Source organism: Phoca vitulina, unplaced genomic scaffold (assembly GCF_004348235.1).
Source record: "Phoca vitulina isolate PV1807 unplaced genomic scaffold, GSC_HSeal_1.0 scaffold10, whole genome shotgun sequence".
Classification (NCBI taxonomy): domain Eukaryota; kingdom Metazoa; phylum Chordata; class Mammalia; order Carnivora; family Phocidae; genus Phoca; species Phoca vitulina.
Window position 1 is genome coordinate 46647377 of NW_022589713.1, and position 21467 is coordinate 46668843.

General features: G+C 37.4%; 1 protein-coding gene across 11 annotated transcripts in view; it reads right to left on the minus strand.

The window, feature by feature from the left end:
* GOLGA4 (golgin A4) overlaps positions 1-21467 on the minus strand; it is a 128099-nt gene that overhangs the window by 15548 nt on the left and 91084 nt on the right. For 10 of the 11 annotated variants that reach the window (XM_032409007.1, XM_032409010.1, XM_032409006.1 and 7 more), the window contains 4 exons: positions 8654-8767; positions 8484-8504; positions 8059-8127; positions 5515-5590 (listed from right to left, as the gene is read on the minus strand). In XM_032409007.1, the coding sequence (XP_032264898.1) occupies positions 5515-5590; positions 8059-8127; positions 8484-8504; positions 8654-8767 (280 nt within the window). The remainder of the gene's footprint in view (positions 1-5514; positions 5591-8058; positions 8128-8483; positions 8505-8653; positions 8768-21467) is intronic. The other variant, XM_032409003.1, reaches the window with a different exon arrangement.

A 21467-nucleotide genomic window follows, 5' to 3' on the forward strand; every position in this document is an offset into this window, starting at 1 on the left:
CAACAGGAGAATAAATAAAATATGGTATACGGATAGAATGTATTATTACTAAACTCAGCATTCAAAATGGTTAAACTATAGCTTGTAGAATGAAATTCAAAATCACAATGCTAGGTGAAAGAAGGGCAGGAATATGGAGAATATATACAGTGTATCATTTCTACACAGCCCAAAACATGTAGCACATTGAAGTCAATTGTCTTAGAGAACCGTACATATGCTGTAGCATGTTACCAGTGGTTACCCTTGGGAGAGAACAGAGAGATAGGAGACTGAAGAGCAGCACAAGGAGCACTGGCAACGTTCTAGAGGGCGAATTCGTAAGTGCTAACCAGTCTTCATACTTGGTATTTACTTTGCATGCATTTGTATGTTTGGAATATTTCATTTTTTAAAAGTGTACACCTTTAAATTCCCAACTCACTCAAACCACACCTTTAGCTGCGCTCCCCTACTAGAACCTCTAAACAAGCTCTCAAACCACACTTTGTAAATACACAGCAACCAGAACTCAATAATGATAATGCACTACTTCCTCTTCAAAAGCCATTTATATATCATACTTAAGTGTTTCATTCCTCTAGATTGAGGCAAAATGCAAGAGTTTACAATGTTGTACCCTTTTCAGAAAATAATTGATTTTATTATTATAAACACGTGGATTACTTATGTATAGCCATTTTTCTGGACAAGTAATTAATATTGTTTTTCAATGCATATACCCCCTTTCTTGTCTTCTCCCTAACAGTAGCATATAAAAGAAATTTCTTCCTCTCCTCATAATTCTTACTTTCGGTTTTAAGCAATGAGAGTGGAAATTAGTTATTCAAATAAAAATGCTTGCCAGGTTGTCTACCCATTGCTTCCTGTGAGTCTTTCCAAATAACTTTATCTGAGTACTACGCAGCATTTTTAATACAATACTTTACCTGGGCCCAATTCCAAAATGTGCAACTGGAAAATCCATTTAACTACACTTGAAACAATCTTAATCAACTAAGTGTATTACAGATAATTTTAGTTAAAAGCAGGCTTGGCTCACATTCTCTTTAAAACTGTACATGCATTTTATTTAACTGGAAGATAAAAATAAAAAACTAATTTTACATTTACAATCACACCTAAGAATAAATATAATAAAAAAGGTGCAAGAGAACTACTTAGGACAATAAGCATTAGTGACAGAAATTAAAGAAGACCTAAGTAAATGCTGAAAGATATCATGATTATGGGTTGGGTACTCAATACCATAGAGGTGCCAATTCTCTTCAATCTTTCTATAAATTCAAAGCAATCCTAATCAAAATCCTCTCACGTCTGGGTGTGTGTTTTGAGCGTAACTTGATAATCTCATTCTAAAACTTAAATGGACATTCAAAGAGCTAAGGATAGCTAAGACACTCTTGAAAAACATAGAGTGGGAGGGCTTCCCCAGCTAAACAACAAGACAGGCTATGAAGTCATCATAATTAATAGAGTGAAGTGTTAGAGCAGGCGTAGACAAATCCATCACTGGAACAGACTACTGGTGTTAAAACAGACCCTCAAAAATGTGGAATAACTAAATCAGGTAAAAAGAACTTATCCTGCTTTCCCTGTATGAGCTTTACCTCAAGGTAACCACATAGATAATGTGGGAATGTTTCCATTTACAGAAGAATTCCAGTTAATATCTGCACAAGAAATGGGAGAATGTGAATATCACCATTACACAGTAACTAGTGAAACAACAGATCTTGGAAAACAGCCCCCACCGGGTGCTAAAATCAAGGTGAAAGATGATGAGTCAAACCGATGACACCTGGAACTGTGTGAAAGCAGTTACAAAAAAGACATGTGTCTTTTGATGTGAAACAACATATAGTTTGGCTCCCTTTGGGAGGTACTATTGCCAATAACACAAATCTAAATCTGACCAAGCCCCTCATTCTAACTACTAGGGGATGGAGCACCAAGAGTTCAGAATGCCTTAGACTTATGCACAAGTAATTTGGTCTCTTTAACAAATAAATAACAAAAGGAGAGAGAAAGGGAGAGGGAGTGATTTCTCAATCAAAGTAGTATGGGTACTACTTGGCTACTGATTCAAATAAATCAACTGGCTCCCACCACCACTGCCAGAAAACATTTATGAAACTACAAGTGTCTGAATACTGACTAGTTATTTGATTAAGGAATTACTGTGAAATTTTTAAGTGTGATATTAGTACCATGGTTATTTCAAAGGAATCCTCTGTATAGATACATACTGAAATATTTACATATGAAGTAAGATATAATATCTAACTTACTTTAAAATAATGCAATGGACTAAGAATAGGAAAGGTTGGGGTACAGATGAACCAAGATTAGATATGTCTTGATAATTCTGGAGGGTGGCTGGTGGCTGATGTGTACATGTATGTTCATTATATGCCATATTCATTATTTTTCTATATGTCTAAAAAATTGCATAATAAAAAATTCAAAAGGAAGACAATAAAGAAAGAAAACAACAACTAGTATAATATCTTTACTATATGTATAAATATTATACTATATAAATACTATATATATATACTATATAGTATATATATTATATTCTGAATATTAATCCTTGTTTTTATAATGTGTAAACAAGGATTAATATTCAGAATTTTTTAAAAACTCCTACAGATCAATAAGAAAATGATAGATGATCTTAGAAAACAAAAAAGAAATGGAGAGGAACTTCACAAAAGAAATATACACAGCTAAAATGAATGAATAAAAAAATGAACAATCGGGGTGCCTGGGTGGCTCAGTCGGTTGAGAGTCCAACTCTTGGTTTCAGCTCAGGTCATGATCTCAGGTCCTGGGATGGATTCCCACAACGGGCTCCACACTTGGCACAGAATTTGCTTGAGAGTCTCTTCTTCTCCCTCCCTCTCTGCCCCTCCCCCTGTCCATGCACACTCACTCTCTCTCTCTCAAATAAATAAATAAAATCTTTACAGAAAAAAGAACAAATAAAGATGTTCAACCTGATCACTAATAACAGAGATGTAATTAAAATTACAAGTCACAGCACAGAATTTAATCAGTGAAGCATTAAAAGGGCTTTAATAAATCCAGCACTGCTGAGGAGCTGGAGTGATGAGAGCTCTTATCCACTGCTGGTGAGAATGAAAATTAGTACAAAAATACAGAAAACAGTTTCCTACAATATCTTCAAATTGTATCTAGTTTGGCCAACCTAGGATAGGATGTGCACAAGAATGTTCATATCCTATGACTCAGCAATTCCAGTCTTAGTTGTATAGAGAAAATCTTTCACATGAGACATGTACAATATACAAAATTAATAAATGGAAATGAGTGAACCAGAGCAACACACACAACACGGATGCACCTCAAAACTTATGTTAAGCAAAAGAAAAAATACAAGCTTACAGTATGATTCTATTACATGAAGTTCCAAAACAAGCAAAATCTAAACAAAGTATTGCTTAGAAACACATACATAGGTGGTAAACAATAAAGAACAAGAGAATGGTTAACATTAAGTCAGAAAAGAAAAGTCAGTAGAGGGGAGAAATAAAGCTATTATTGCAGAGGCCTACACAGAGGTTTTGAAGAACTAGTAACTTTTTATTTCTTCCTGCCTGGTGGATGCTCATTCTACTCTACTCTTTAAAGAGATAGCATGGCGAAGAGATTAACATGCATATTCAACTAGACTGACCAGGCTGGTGAGAGAATTAAATGAGTTGCTATGCAAAACAGTGCCCGGCACTTACTGTTATTCAGGTATCCCCTGCCTTTCAAAAATTCATGTTACACCACTTCGCTTTTACAAAAACCTACATTAGTATTTGTCTTTGCTAACGAAAAAAATCTAAAGAGGTTTTTTGCTTTTATGAAAAAGGCGAGAAGTGAAAATAGTGTTCAGCATTTGTTTTACAGCGAGCCATCACAGAGGCAGTGTGCACCCCCAGCAGAAGAGTGGCTCCATCAAGCTCCTGCCCCCAGGAGCGACACTCGACTTCAAGCCGCCATAGCTCTGAACTGTGTCTGTGAGCATCTGTGCTTTGTCTTGGTTTATTTTGTGCATCTGTTAGCAAGATGTGTCCTAAGGTATCAGAAAAGCCTAAGAGAGGATATTTTTTGGGTCTGGGAATGCTAAAAATTTTTTCCATATAAACTAACTGTAATTGCTTCTTTGCTTTACACCATTTCAGCTTATGAAAGGTATCAAAGGAATGCTCTACTTTTGGATGGTAGAGGAGACTGGTATATGTGTTAGTTATTAAATACACTGTACATGTGTGTTCGTTTTACAATTCAAAACAGAAAAAAAAGGAAATTATAAAAATCTTAAATTGAAACTAATGAAAAGAATCAATATTATTCTCTATGCACTGCTGAGCACCGAGTCAGCAGCTGAGCTGACAATTGCATGTGTTGATTTAGATATGGCAAACAATCCTTGTAGCAGGAATCTTCTCTGCAATGAGCCATGAGACACTTCCAAGCTGGTTTTCTCGTTTTTGAAGAGTATTTTGGAGAGAATCCAAAGCAAGTCCTTGTTTAATTTAATTAAAAATTATATAATATCTTGTGTTATTTCATTGCAATAAGTAAGAGCTTTCAAAAACACAAAGGGATGTAAAATGGTTTAGATTTATGCCCTAGTGCTTCCCTGAAAAAGCAAAAAGCTTTACAAGACATTTAGCAAAATAAAACTATTCTTAATGAAGTGAGGCAGCAAAACAGATGGGGAAATTGTTACGAGATTATTCAAAGGTCATGGTTATCTCAAGTGAACAACTATGTAAACACTCAAGTTCATCTTTAAAATCCTTTGTAAGTGGCATATATTATTTCAATCAAGAGAATGTTTCCAAATCACCCTCTCCTACCTTGAATATAAGAATTTTTATGAAATTATTTTATCCTTAAATCAGAGTTTAAAATTAGTAAATATAGCATTATGGTAATAGTAAAAATCAGAATCAGAGGGGCGCCTGGGTAGCTCAGGGTCCTGGGATCGAGCCCCACATCAGGCTTCCTGCTCAGTCGGGAGTCTGCTTCTCCCTCTCCCCTCCCCGTGCTTGTGTTCCCTCTCTCCCTGTGTCTCTCTCTGTCAAATAAATAAATAAAATCTTTAAAAAAAAAAAAACAGAATCATAGAGCTGTGCCTGTATGAGTACATGTAGTAGATTACATAAACGTTTGCATACATACATAAGAATCTGGAAAAATATACATAAATTGCCACTAGGCTGGTTCCATCTGGAGAGTGTAGAATAAAGTGGGAACCTGCAGTTCCACTTACACACTGCAGCTCTGTTTGATTTTTTTTTTTTGCAACAAATATGCATTAATTTTGTTTTAGATTACTATCATTCTTTCCTTAAAACTAGCTGTTACTGGTGAATTACAAAGGTAAAATATATTCATTGTAAAGAGCAGATTAGCAAAGACAAAAATAAAACTCCTCTATAAATCCAGCAATAAGAGATAACTGTGGATAACATAAGAGATCATTCCTACCTTTGTAAGGTGTTCCCACAGTTGTTGCATATACATTCTTTTCATATTTCTTCAAACGGTCTTCTAAATTGTGAATCTAAAAGTAACAAATACTCAAATCATAAGATTCGTATGGAAACCATATGTAAAAGAAAGGACTGCTATAGCTACTAGATTCTTTAATACTTAAGACAGAATATAGGCAAATACAATTAATACAAATGGTTTCTTAGATATGACACCAAAAGCACAAACAAAAGAGAAAATATATAAAATGGCCTTTATCAAAAGTAAAACTTTTGTGCCTCAAAGGACATTATCAGAAAGTGAAAAGACCACCCACAAAATGGAGAAAATACTTGCAAATCACATATCTCTAAGGGACTTGTATTCAGAATAAAGAATACAACTGAACAAGAAACCAAATAACCCAACTAAAAAATTAGCAAAGGACTTAGACATTGCTCCAAATAAGACATACAAATGGCCAACAAGCAGAATATAAGATGTCCAATCATTAGTCATTAGAAAAATGCAAATTAAAACCATAATGAGATACTACTTCATACCAACTACTATGGCTATAATCAAAAACTTGTTGGTGAGGATGTGGAAAAATTGGAATCCTTATATAACTTTGTTGGTGGGAATGTAAAATGGTGCCACAATGTATTTTGGTGGTTCATCAAAAAGCTGAACATATAATTACCAAATGATCTAGCAATTTCACTCCTGGGTATATACCCCAAAGAACTGGAAATAGGTGCTCAAATAAAAACTTGTACACGATGTTCCTGACAGCACTATACGTAATAGCCAAAAGGTAGAAATAACCCAAACATTCATAAACTGATGAATGAAGTATGGTATAGCCATATAGCTAAATAATATTCAGCCATAAAAAGGAATAAAGTACTGATACATGCTACACTGAAGAACCTTAAAAACATTGTGCTAAGTAAAATAAGCCAGATAAGAAACGCTATGTTTTATGTGATTGTATTTATATAAAATACTCATAATAGGCAAATTTACAGACACAGGAGTAGAGTAGTGGTTGCCAGGAGGTAATGGGGAGTGACTGCTTCATGGGTATGAGGTTTCCTTATGGGGTGATGAAATGTTCTGGAACTAGATAATGGTGACGGTTTCACAACATTGTGAATGAACTACATGTCAATGAATTGTGCACTTTAAACTGGTTAAAACGGTCAATTTTATGTTATGTGTATTTTACCACCATAAAAATAACTAATACAAAAATTGCCATGCTAGCACAGTTTGAAGATTTGAGGATGCTATAAGAAGAGAGTTTTATTTTTTTTTATTTTTTATTTTTTTAATTTTATTTATTTATTTGACAGAGAGAGACACAGCGAGAGAGGGAACACAAGCAGGGGGAATGGGAGAGGGAGAGGCAGGCTGCCCGCTGAGCAGGGAGCCCGATGCGGGGCTAGATCCCAGGACCCTGGGATCATGACCTGAGCTGAAGGCAGACGCTTAATGACTGAGCCACCCAGGCGCCCCAAGAAGAGAGTTTTAAAGCAACAACCTTGAGAATAGATGAGAAAAGATAAACCACTGGGAAGTAGAAAAAAAAAAGTAGCATTGGGACTTAGCATCTATTTTTATGATTTAAAAAATATATATATTGTGAAAGTTTTCAAACATAATCAACCACAGAGAATATAGTACAATCAATGCCCATATATACCAATCCATCACCTAATTTCAACAATTGCCAAGATTCTTGTATGTATGACTTTTAAGAAAACTGGAAAAGTGGGGCTCCTGGGTGGCTCAGTCGGTTAAGCATCTGACTCTAGATTTCAGCTCCGCTCACGATCTCAGGGTCGTAAGATCGAGCCCCATGTTGGGCTCTGCGCTAAGTGGGGAGTCTGCTTGAGATCCCCCCCTTTGTCCCTTCCCCGCTTGCATGTGCGCTCTCTCTCTCTAATAAATAATTTTTAAAATAAAGCAAAAACTGGAAAATTCCTGAAGATATAGCCTTCCAACAGCCTGCTGACTTGTACACTATCCCTCTAGAATGTGGGAGAAAGACTATTAAAGATGATGCACCACAGATACGCATATACTGGTATTTTCATGCTTATGCATCCTTCTAGACATATATACACAGTCCTATTTAAACCTAATTACTGGATAATATATGGACAAAATTTATTATGTCAAGGCAATTTAACTACTAGGAAAAAGTAGTAAAGATTGATGTCAACATATTTTCCTGATAAAAGCAAAAACATTTTTTTTAAAACTTAAGTTATTACAAATAAAGACAAATTCTTATCCAAGATGTTAAACACTAGAAAGAATAAGATGCAAATGTTCTTGTTTAAATACATGTGATTATGAATTTAAGAGATAAACTCCAGCGCCTTCAGATTTAGAAATAAAATTTCCTGTGTAAGACAAAATTGCAAAGCCAGCTATTAAATCAGTATTATATTAGTTCATTTTTAAAAGTCAGCTAAATGAGATCCAAGTACAAAAGAACATAAATTAAGGCAGTCAGTTCAAAATAAAAGGCACCAATTAAACCTGTACCTGTTCTCTGAACTCTTGCTCTTTCAACTTTGAATCACTGATTAGAGTAGTCTTCTGTGCTAGTTGTGTCTAAAAAAACATAAAGTCAGATCTGAAATGCATATGGGTTTCATCACTGCCTGGATATACATTGTACTGCTTGGTAAATTATTTTTATGTTTTAACTTTTAAAACACAAAATACTCCTGGGGCACCTGGGTGGCTCAGTTGGTGGAGCACCCGACTTCAGATCACGTCATGATCTCAGGATCCTGGGACTGAGTCCCGTGTCGGACTCCCTGCTCAGTGGAGAGTCTGCTTGAACCTCTGCCTCTGCCCCTCCCCCCACTCGTGCTCTCTCTCAAATAAACTCTTAAAAAACAAAACACAAAATACTCCTGAAAATATACTGTCTTCAGTCAAATTCAATGAAGAACTAGTCTTACCTGTAACTCCATAATTGTTATCTGTAAATGGAAAAGAAATAAATGAGTATATAATACACTAAAATCTATAAGAAGCAATAAAATGGAACAATATGAACTAACAAGAAAATAAAAATTTAGTGTTTTAGTCTTAAGAAAGTGGTAAGATTTAAGAGTCTAGTTCCTCTCACTTTGTCATTGCCAGGGCTCTCCTCCTGCTGCAGCCTTTCCTGGTACTTATTCTGTAGCTCCTCCAGTTGAGTCTGCAGGTCCATTACTTTAGCAGTCATTTCTTCTTCACGAGCCTTTAAGATTAAAAAAAAAAAAGTGCTAATGAACATACCAAAAAGAACATCGTAGAGGCAACACAGTATAGAGAAAACTCCTCAGAAGGAGAAAAAATACCTAAACATTTCTGGAGACACAAACCACTGTTTCTATCGTCATTCGTGACTACACTCTAAATACCTTCCTTCATGTCCCACTTTTAATGTCAAGCTTGCTATTCATGCTATATTACTGTTCCCTCTCTCACTCCCTCTGTCCCCACCCCATAAAGCCTCATCAAGCAGTTTCTTTCCCCTTAAGCTTCCAAGGCTTGAAAGACCATCAGGTATGTAACAGTGTGGTGACAGAAGTTGAACACAGAGCCTGTGTGTTAGGGACTCTGCCCTTTTCCACGTTAGGATCTGATTTCCAGAAAACATCCATTAATACAAACTAGCAGATACTGTGAGGCACAGCACTGATCAACCAGCTGGCAACTTACTGATCACAAGAAGTTGTGGAGGTTTTTCCCAGCCTTTTGGATAGCTGTGTAAATCAAGAAATGATTCTTTGTCCTGGTTCAGCAAACCTTCATCTATACATCTGTCCCTAAACCACACCAGTGGTTCTTTGGGGTAAAATGTTCAACTAAAGTCTATTAAAAAAAAAAATTATTGTCCAATGTATTAGTAACCATGTAATGTCTCCATTTGTCCTGAACTTTGCAAAAAAATAGACAAGGCTGCAAAAGTATATGTGACTTATTGGTCCAAAAATCCTACTTAGAAAATTTGGTATACAAATCATTTCTCTCTTCTGTTTTGATTGCCCTAGTAAAGGCTATTGCCCATTCTACATTTCTTCATTTGTCTTGGTAACTGCCATGATTTATTGTACAGAGCAGTCCAGACCTCTTCTTGCTCTTATAAATCTTGTAATAACCTTTGTACTAAAAGAACATTTGGAATTGAAATATTGATCAGATTGAGTAATGAAGACAGGACAAGTGTTTGCTGAGTAAGAGACTGAACAGGAAAAACAGCAACAAATGGGTATCTGATTTAACAGATGCTGACTTGACAGAACCAAGAAACATCATCCCTCAAAAACAAACCAAAAAAAGAGAGGCCCCATGGCACAAAATAAGGCAATGAACCATAAGGACACTTGGAAAATCTACTTTGAAATACCACTGGTCATGAAACTTAGACCAACTGAAAAAGAACAAACTCCTTCTGGCAACATAAGCAAAGCAGGGATGTCTAGTAACCAGCCTCCTTAGACATCTCCCCACTGAGGCTCACTTGGAGACATCTCCCCACTGAGGCTTACTTGAACCTAGCCTCCATCCCTAAAACACCATCAACCACAAACTCTTGTAAATATGTTACTGCCCAGTTTACTGTTTTTAGTCTACCATAGCATATCCTGTGTGGATGTCTGTGTCAATGTGGTTTAGGCACCTTTGAAAGGATCACCTCTACAGCTACTTATTCAGTTAGGCCCAAATTTTTATTTTATTTTATTTATTTTATTTTACTTATTTATTTATTTATTTAGTGAGAGAGTGGGGGGGGGCAGAGGGAGAGAGAAAATCTTAAGCAGAATCCACACTGAGCATGGAGCCTGACGTGAGGTTCAATCTCATATCCCTGAGATCATGACCTTAGCCAAAATCAAGAGGCAGACGCTTAGCCAAATGAACCACCTGGTGTCCCTAGGCCCAGATTTTAATATGACAGTTAGCTATGTCTGACATTTCCTTTGACAGTTGTGGGATACTATCTAAATCAAGCCCACTAAGAATTAGGAAAAAATCCCTTCTTTGTTATTTCTAATTTAAGAAACAATTTTGTAAATTCCTTTATAAAAGCTTTCTAGTCTTCTTGAAGGAGGAAAAAAAAAACAGTACTGTTTACTTCAAAGTAAAAACAATAAGGAAAACCAGTTAAACTGAATGTTAATGCACATCCATGGAAATCATGTTTGAGAGTCTAGTTATTATGCCAAAGCCAAATCACTAAAATATAGTCAATGTCAAAAGGAAACCAGTTTTGTATCTAACGTAGCCAAGCTACCTCCTCCCAGTGGGACTGCTCTGAGTTGGGACCAGGCTATTACTTAAGCTCACTTACATGAGTACTTAGCTCTTCCTTTGAGATGTCATCACTCCCTCTTCCCAAATGGATTCTTCCCTGCCCTAGCACATGTCACCTCCTTCAAATTTACCAAGTGTCTAGTATGTGCCAAGTATCTGGCTAGGTCTTTAAGACTAGAGATGAATAACAAAATTCCTGCCCACCAGATGCTTATAATCTAGGAGAGAGGACATACACATTAATATTATCCTACACACATTTGTATGTATGACAAAAATTCATGTTATAAGTGAAGTAATGAATACAGATGAGTACCAAAAGAACACAGATGCAATGAATTATATTTAAGGGGTTCTAAAAAAAACTATGTTAAAACAATATGATGCAGAAAAGAATATTCAAAAAGCAAACTTTTGAGTAGAAAAGGGAAAAAAATAACGTATTTCATTTTTGTTTCTGTTTACACAAAACACTGCAATATTACGAAAGAAACTAATCATTGATTTCTGGCTCAAGGTGGCAATACAGGAAGATCTTGAACTCACTTCCTCCCATGGACACACTGAGTCTACAGCTACATATGGAACAATTTCCTCTTAAAAATAAAAAAACAGGGGCACCTGGGTGGCTCAGTCAGTTAAGCCGCTGCCTTCGGCTCAGGTCATGATCCCAGGGTCCTGGGATCGAGCCCCACATCGGGCTCCCTGCTCAGCGAGGAGCCTGCTTCTCCCTCTCCCTCTGCCTGCCTCTCTGCCTACTTGTTCTCTCTCTCTCTCTGTCAAATAAATAAATTAAATATAAATAAATAAATAAATAAATAAAAAATAAATAAAAAAACAAAAAAGCCTGGCTGAGTGATGGCTACACATCAGGCAAATGAGGAAAAAAACCACACTGGAGTGGGTAGGAGAGGCTAAGACACAACCTGGTCATAAATCCCATCCCCAGCATGACAACCAACAACTGGGAGGAACCTCAAAACCCAGAATTTTTCCCTGAGGACCGAGCATCCCAACTTTTAAGATACATACTTGAGAGACAAGCCCCCAAAACATCTAACTTTGAAAGCCAACAAGGTTTACATCCTGAGACTCACAAAACTAGTGATCTGAGAAACCACTCTTAAAGGGTTCCTGTGCCTCACTCACCCACCTCAGGGCCCAGCTCAGAGGTAGCCAGTTCCATCCAGACTTAAAGTGAAGGAGACTCACCTGCTTCTATTAAAGCATTGGCCTGAAGGGCAGACATCTAATTTAACACACACACCTAGGAGCCTGCTGGAATACTCTCTGGGGACACAGACTGGCAGATGCCATCTTTGCATGCTCCTTTTGACATGTTCCAGAGCACCAGTATCTCCCAGAAGGGAGCTTTTACAGGCATCTGGTGCCCTCATTTTTGCAGCTGCCACCTAGGGGGACACCTCTGGATCACATGGCTCTGGAGGCCAAGGGAGCTTGTGTTCCTAGTCCCATGAGACTGTAATAATCAATATCACCCAGAAAGGGGCTCATATCTCCATCTGGTGCCCCAATTTTTGCAGCTGCTGCCAGGGAACACAGACAGCTATACTGGCTCTGGTGGACAGTGCCCATGGATCCCACAGGGCTATAACCAACAGAGGAAAAGTTCTTAAATAGCTAACCACCCCCAAAGGCACAGCAAAAGACAACAGACACAGGAGCTCAGACTGTGTGTGAAGGAGGCCTATTGGTTAATCATCATGACTGTGGCCTAAGGGGAAGGCTTCTACTTAAACATGCACCTAAAGGCAGAATGTAATCCTTTCCTCAAGTCATCTTTGAGCTCACCCTCTGCCATACTCCAGAGCACCAGTGTCTCCTGGAGGGGAACTTTACATGTGTCTGGTGTCCTGATTTTTGCCACTACTGCCCAAGAGACACACCTTGATCACCTGGCTTTGGTGGCCAAGATGGCTTGCATTCCTGGATCCCACGGCACTATGGCAATTGGAGAGAGGGTTCTTGGCAGACTACCCACCCCTGGGGCACTGCACAAACAGTGGATTGAAGTACACCCCCCCAATCTTTCTGTGAAGGAGGCCTCTTTGCTTGTCCTGGAGCTCTGGCCTGAGGGGTAGGCTTCAGATTTGGGACACATTTTGTGGCTTATGGGGCTGCTCTCAGGGAATACAGGCTGTGGATGCTACCATGTGCTCTCCCTCCTTCTGCCTTGCTCTAGCTTGCCAATATCACCCAGAAAAGAGCTTATATACTCATTTGGAACCCTGATTTTTGTGACTGCCACTCAAGGTACACTTCCAGATGGCCTGCCTCTGGTGGCCTGCGGGGCTTACACTTGCTTGCAGTCCCACAGGACTATATATGTTTGCATATTTTTAAAAGCTGATGCCTGAGGGTCTGGCTTCCAATCAGCATGAATCTAAGTGCTGAGATCCTCCCTTCTGAAATATTGACAGGTTGGTAGCACATCCTCAACTACTGAGAACTATTAAAAATATAATAGGCTGCTCAGACAAGCACAAAGGTTTAAGAGACAACCAAGAGCTGAGGCAGGGTTGAACAATAAGGCTCATCTCCTACATGAGCCAATCCTTCAAGACTGAGACAGGTGGTTGTTTCATCTACTGTATAATCACTTATAAAGTTAGTCTGAAGTTAAAAAGACAAAAGTAGTAAAAATAATTATGATTACAATAATGAATTAAGGAATACACAAGATAAGGGCACCTGGATGGCTCAGTTGGTTAAGCAGCTGCCTTTAGCTCAGGTCATGATCCCAGGGTCCTGGGATCGAGCCCCACGTCGGGCTCCCTGCTCAGCGGGGAGCCTGCCTCTCCCTCTCCCCCTGCTTGTGTGCTCTCTCTCTCTCTCAATAAATAAATAAATAAAAATCTTTTTTAAAAAAGGAATACACAAGATAAAAAGATGTAGAATGTGACATCAAAAACAAAATGTCAAGGAGTGATTATAATGTTGAGCTTTACAATGGGATCAAACTTAAATTGTTATCAACTTAAAACAGACTGTTATAAGTTGTTCTATGTAAGCCCCATGATAAACACAAAGCAAAAACTATAATAAATACACAAAAGATATAGATAAGCATACCATCAAAGAAAGTCATCAGAATATAAAGAAAACAGGGAAAGAAGCATCGAACAGAGAGTAAGTACAAAAACAGCCAGAAAACAACGAACAAAATGGCAATAAGCACATATTTATCAATAACTACTTTAAACATAAATGGACTAAATTTTCCAATCAAAAGACTCAGAATGGCTAAATAAATTAAAAACAAGACCCATCTATATGCTGCCTGCAAGAGACTCACTTTAGATGTAAGGACACACACACTAAAAGTAAAATGATGAAAAAAGATAGTCCATGCAAATGGAAACAAACAAAAAAGCGAGGGTAGCAATACTTGTATGAGACAAAATAAGACTTTAAAGCAAAGACTATATGAGACAAAGAAGGATATTACATAATATCCTACAAAAAAGACAAAACATTTACAAATATTTATGCACCCAACATACGAGCACCTAAATATATAAAGCAAATATTAACAGACCTAAAAGGAGTAACAGACAGCAATACAATAATAGTAGGGGACTTTAAACCCTACTTACATCAATGAATAGATCATCCAGGCGGAAAATCAATAAGGAAATAAGGGCCTTAACTGACATATTAGACCAAATGAACTTAACAGAAATATACAGAACATTCCATCCAAAAGCAACAGAATACACATTCTTCTCGTGTGCACACAGAATATTTTCCAAGATAGATCATATATTAGGCCACAAAACAAGTCTTAATAAAGTCAGAAGACTGAAATCATATCAAGCATCTTTTCCAACCACAGCAGTATGAAACTAGAAATTAATTACACAAAGAAAACTGGAAGGCACAGATAGTACCGGGAATAGAGTCAATGATATTGTAATAGCGTTGTATGTTGATAGATGGTAGCTACACTATGGTGGGTGTAGCATAACATATAGAGAAGCTAAATCACTATGTTGTATACCTGAAACTAATGTAGCATTATGTGTCAACTGTACTTAAATAAAAAAAAAAAAAAAACCACACACACACAAAGAAAACTGGAAAATTCACAAATACGTGTAGATTAAACAACATGTTACTGAACAACCAATGGGTCAAAGTAAAAATCAAAAGAAAAACTTTTCAAGATCCTGAGACAAATAAAAATGGAAATAGAACATACTAAAATTTATAGGATGCAGCAAAAGCAGTTCTAAGAGGGAAGTTCATAGTGATAAATGCCTACTTCAGGAAACATGAAAATTCTCAAATAAACTAACTTCACACACACCTCAAGGAACTAGAGAAAGAATGAATAAGAAAGGAAATAATAGATTAGAACTAAATGATATAAAGACTAAAAACACAATAGAAAATTGATCAATGAAACTAAGAGCTGGTTCTCTAAAAAGATATACAAAACTGACAAATCTTTTTCCAGACTCACTGGGAAAAAAAGAAAGGGGATTCAAATAAATGATATCAGAAATCAAAAAGAAGTTACAACTGATACCACAGAAATACAAGAATCATAAGACACTACAATGAAAAATTATACATTAACAAATTGGGGAACCTAGCAGAAACATTCCTAGAAACATTCAATCTACCAACACTAAATCATGATGAAGTAGAAAATCTGAACAGACCAATTACTGGTAATGAGATTGAATCAGTAATCAAAAACCTCCCAATAAACAAAAGTCCAGGACCAGACAGCCTCACTTTGAATGTACTGCACATTCAAAGAAAAAAACACAAAGAAAAATCTTTCTTAAGCCCTTTCAAAAAATAGAGGGAGGAACTTTTCCAAACTCCTTTTAAGAGTCCAGCATTACCCTGATACCAAAATCAGACAAAGACACCACACAAATATGCAAAAATTATAGGCCAATACTCTAATAAACATAAACGGAAAAATCCTCAACAAGATATTAGCAAACCAAATTCAACAATACATTAAAAGGATCATATACCATGATCGAGCTGGATTTATTCCAGGGATTAAGGATGTTTCAACATTTGCAGGTCAGTCAATGTGATACACATTAACAAAATGAAGGCTAGAAATCATATGATTATCTCAATACATGCCGAAAAAAACATCTGACAAAATTCCACATCCATTTATAATAAAAACTCTCAACAAAGTGGGTACAGAGGGAATGTACCTCAACACAAAAAAGGCCAAATATGACAAGCCCACAGCTAACATCATACTTAATGGTGAAAAGCTGAAAGCTTTTCTTCTAAGATCAGGAACAAGATAAGGATGCCCACTCTCACCACTTTTATTCAACATAGTATTAGAAGTCCTAGCCAGAGCAATTAGGCAAGAAAAATAAATAAAAGGCATCCAAATTGGAAAGAAGAAAAGGAAAATACTATTTGCAGAGTACATATTATATATAGAAAATCCTAAAGACTCCATCAAAAACCTGTTAGAACCAATAAAAGAATTAAGTAAAGTTGTAGGATACAAAAATCAATACACAAAAATCTACTGCATTCCTATACACTAATATATAAACTAAAAAATTAAGAAAACAAATCCACTTACAATTGCATCAAAAATAATAAAATACTGGGGTGCCTGGTGGCTCAGTCAGTTGAGCACCCAACTCTTGGTTTTGGCTCAGGTCATGATCTCAGGGTCATGAGACTGGGCCCCACATCAGATTCTGTGCTCAGTGGAGAGTCTGCTTGGGATTCTCTTTACCTCTCTCTTTCTGCCCCTCTCCTTGTTTGTGCACTATCTCTCTCTCTCTCTCAAATGAATAAATAAATCTTTAAAAAACCAAAATATATGTAGGAATAAATTTAACCAAGGAGGTGGAAGACATGTACTCTGAAAACTATGAGACACTGATGAAAGAAATTGAAAAACACATAAATGTAAAGAGACTCTGTGCTTATGGACTGGAAGAATTAATACTGTCACATGTCCATACTACCCAAAGCAATCTAAAATTCAAGATAATCCCTACCAAAATTCCAATGGCATTTTTCACAGAACTAGACAATTCTAAAATTTGTATGGAACCACAAAAGACCCCAAATAGCCAAAGCAATCATGAGAAAGAAGAACAAAGCTGGAGGCATCCCTGATTTCAAACTACTTTTGCAAAGCTATAGTAATTAAAACAGTATGGTATTGGCATAGAAACAGACATGGAGATCAATGGAATAGGATAAAGCCCAGAAATAAATCCATGCATATATGGTAAATTAATTTACAACAAATGAGCCAAGAACATACAATGGGGTATAGGATAGTCTCTTCATTTAATTATGTGGAGAAAACTGGACAGCCACATACAAAAGAATGAAACTGGACTACCATCTCACACCATCTACAAATTAACTCAAAATGGGGCGCCTGGGTGGCTCAGACGTTTAAGCGTCTGCCTATGGCTCAGGTCATGATCCTGGGTCCTGGGATCGAGCCCTGCATCACATCAGGCTCCCTGCTCCACAGGGAGCCTGCTTCTACCCCCCCCCCCCCACTTCTGTTCCCCCTGCTTGTGCTCTCTCTAAAATAAATAAATAAAATCTTTTTTTAAAAAATGGATTAAAAACTTGAATGTAAGACCTAAGACCATAAAATTCCTAGAACAAAGGCAGTAAGCTCTTTGAAACAGGCCTTGGTGATGGTTTTGAATCTGACACCAAAAGAAAAAATAACCAAGTGGCACCCCATCAAATTAAAAAGCTTCTGGAGAGCAAAGGAAACCATTAACTAACTGGAAAGACAACCTACTAAATGAGAGAAAATATTTGATCTGGTATTTTGATAAGGGCTAATATCTGATAAAGAGCTAATATCCAAAATATATAAAAAATTCATATAACTCAACAGCAAAAAGAAAAAAATCCAATTTAAAAATGGGCATAAGACCTAAATAGGGTGCCTGGGTGGCTCAGTCGTTAAGCGTCTGCCTTCAGCTCAGGTCATGATCCCACGGTCCTGGGATCGGGCCCCGCATCAGACTCCCTGCTCAGCGGGAAGCCTGCTTCTCCCTCTCCCACTCCCCCTGCTTGTGTTCCCTCTCTCGCTGTGTCTCTCTCTGTCAAATAAATAAATAAAATCTTTAAAAAAAAAAAAAAAAGACCTAAATAAACATTTTTCCAAAGACACGCAGATGGCCAACAGGCCCATAAAAAGATGCTCTACATCATTAATCACCAGAAAAATGCAAATCAAAACCTTAACGAGATATCCCCTCACAGCTGTTAAAATAACTATTATTAAAACAAAACAAAACAAAACAAAACTAGAAATAATGAGTGGTGATAAAGATGTGGAGAAAAGGGAACCCTTATGCACTGTTCGTGGGAATGTAAATTGGTGCAGCCACTCTGGAGAACAGTGTGGAAGTTCCTCAAAATATTAAAAATAGAACTACCATATGATCCAGCAATTCCACTTCTGGGTTATTTATCCAAAGAAAACAAAAACACTAACTCAAAAAGTTAGTGTTCACTGCAGCATTATTTATAATAAACAGTCAAATATGGAAACAACTTATGTGTCCATCAATAGATGAATGGATAACAAAACTATCATACACACACACACACACACACAGATGAATGGATAAAGAAATTGTTACACATAAAAGCAAAAATGAACTTTTGGGACTTCATCAAGATAAAAAGCTTCTGCACAGCAAAGGAAACAGTCAACAAAACAAAGAGGCAACCCAGGGGTGCCTGGGTGGCTCAGTTGTTAAGCGTCTGCCTTCGGCTCAGGTCATGATCCCAGGGTCCTGGGATCGAGCTCCGCACTGGGCTCCCTGCTCAGCGGGAAGCTTGCTTCTCCCTCTCCCACTCCCCCTGCTTGTGTTCCCTCTCTCGCTGTGTCTCTCTCTGTCAAATAATAAAATCTTTAAAAAATAATAAAAAATAAAAAATAAAAAAACAAAGAGGCAACCCACAGAATGGGAGAAGATATTTGCAAATGACACTACAGATAAAGGGCTGGTATCCAAGATCTATAAAGAACTTCTCAAACTCAACACCCAAAAAACAAATAATCAAGTCAAAAAGTGGGCAGAAGATATGAAAAGACACTTCTCTGAAGAAGACATACAAATGTATAACAGACACATGAAAAAATGTTCATCATCATTAGCCATCAGGGAAATTCAAATCAAAACCACATTGAGATACCACCTTACACCAGTTAGAATGGCAAAAATGGACAGGGAAAGAAACAACAAATGTTGGAGAGGTTGTGGAGAAAGGGGAACCCTCTTACACTGTTGGTGGGAATGCAAGTTGGTACAGCCACTTTGGAAACAGTGTGGAGGTTCCTCAAAAATTTAAAATAGAGCTACCCTATGACCCAGCAATTGCACTACTGGGTATTTACCCCAAAGACACAGATGTAGTGAAAAGAAGGGCCATATGCACCCCAATGTTCATAGCAGCAATGTCCACAATAGCAAAACTGTGGAAAGAGCCGAGATGCCCTTCAACAGATGAATGGATAAAGAAGATGTGGTCCATATATACAATGGAATATTACTCATCCATCAGAAAGGATGAATACCCAACTTTTACATCAACATGGATGGGACTGGAGGAGATTATGCTAACTGAAATAAGCCAAGCAGAGAAAGTCAATTATCATATGGTTTCACTTATTTGTGGAACATAAGGAATAGCATGGAGGACACTAGGAGGAGGAAGGGAAAAATGAGGGGGGGAGGGAATTGGAGGGAGAGATGAACCATGAGAGACTATGGACTCTGAGAAACAAACAGGGTTTTAGAGGGGAGGGGGGAGGGGGGATTGGTTAGCCCGGTGATGGGTATTAAGGAGGGCACGTACTGCATGGAGCACTGGGTGTTATACGAAAACAATGGATCGTGGATCACCACATCAAAAACTAATGCTGTATTGTATGGTGACTAACATAACATAATAAAATAAAATTTAAAAAAAGAAATTGTTACACATTGAGGAATATCATTCAGCCATAAAAAAGAATGAAACCTTGCTATCTGTGACAACATGGAGGGATTTCAAGGGCATTACGCCTTTGAATGAAAGAAGTGAGAGGGAAAAACAAATACCATAATGATCTTACTTATATGTGGAATCTAAAAATAAGTAAAAATTGGGCGCCTGGGTGGCTCAGTTGGTTAAGCGACTGCCTTTGGCTCAGGTCATGATCCTGGAGTCCTGGGATCGAGTCCCACATCAGGCTCCCTGCTCAGCAGGGAGTCTGCTTCTCCCTCTGACCCTCCTCCCTCTCATGCTCTCTGTCTCTCATTCTCTCTCTCGCAAATAAATAAAATCTTAAAAAAAATTAAAAAAAATAAAAATAAGTAAAAATTTAAAAACCAAACTCAGACAAGAAAACAGCCTGGTGACTGCCAGAGGTAGGGCATGGGGAGGTGGGAGAAATGGATGAACTCTTTTTTGTTTGGGTTTTTATTTAAATAAATTGAATTTTTTTTAAAAAAGAAAAGAACAGGGGCGCTTGGGTGGCTCAGTTGGTTAAGTGTCTGACTCGTGATTTTGGCTCAGGTCATGATCTCAGGGTCATGAGATTGAGCATTGCATCAGACTCCATGCTCAGCGCACAGTTTGCTTGAAATTCTCTCTCTCCCTCTGCCCTTCCCCCTGCTCATGCACCCTTGCTCTCTTTCTCAAATAAATAAATAAAATCTTTAAAAAAGAAAGAGAAAAGAAGAATGGTTACCTGTAGAGAGAAAAGGGGCAAGATGTAGAATAGAGAGAACAGGAATGGGTTTTCATTATAGACCATCCTCTAACTATATTTTTTTATATTATTTTGATCTTTGTGTGAAAACATTTGATTCAAAAATTTTTTTCTAAATAAAAGCTAAATTGAAAACTTATTTTTTAAAGCCAAATTTGAGAGATGGTAATAACTAATTCACAAAGCTTGAGAAAGTGATCTTTAGGCACATAGAAAAGCATGACCAAAGGTAAAATATGATGAAGAACAAGATAAAGTCGAGTTTGCCTAGCACAGAATGAACTGGAGGAGGTGTCACTGGGATAATGGGAAGCCACTGAAGGTATTTAAGAAAGTGATATGATCACATCCTCATTTCAAGACAGAAAATAACTCTGACAAGAAGAGATGAATACCTTAGAAAAAAGACCAGTAACAAAGACATCAGCTGGGTAATAGAAAAGACCAGACTGAATGGAAGATGGCAGTCAGACAGTGGTAATAGCGGTGGCATTGAGAGGAGAGGAACATGCAGTATGACTCAATGAAAATCTATGTGCTGAGAGTCTACTATACGTTAGTTACTGTGCTGGAGGTATACAATTAAAGGGAAACAGATGATTTCTATGCCTAGTAAATCAGGGAAGATAAGCAGATTTCATGCCCTAACAGGTGTGGGGATGCATATGTGTGAGGGGCTGAGAAAGACAGAAGGTGTGAATCAAGGATGACAAAAGTTCCCAGCACCTTCAAATAGGGGAAAGAATAGTAAGAATGACTTAAGACAGTAAAGGCAGGAAAATGAAAACGTCTCTGTGCTCCACTTTGCTATTAACAAATCACAGAATTGTTTTAAAGGATGAATGAAAATGAAAATGAAAATACAGCA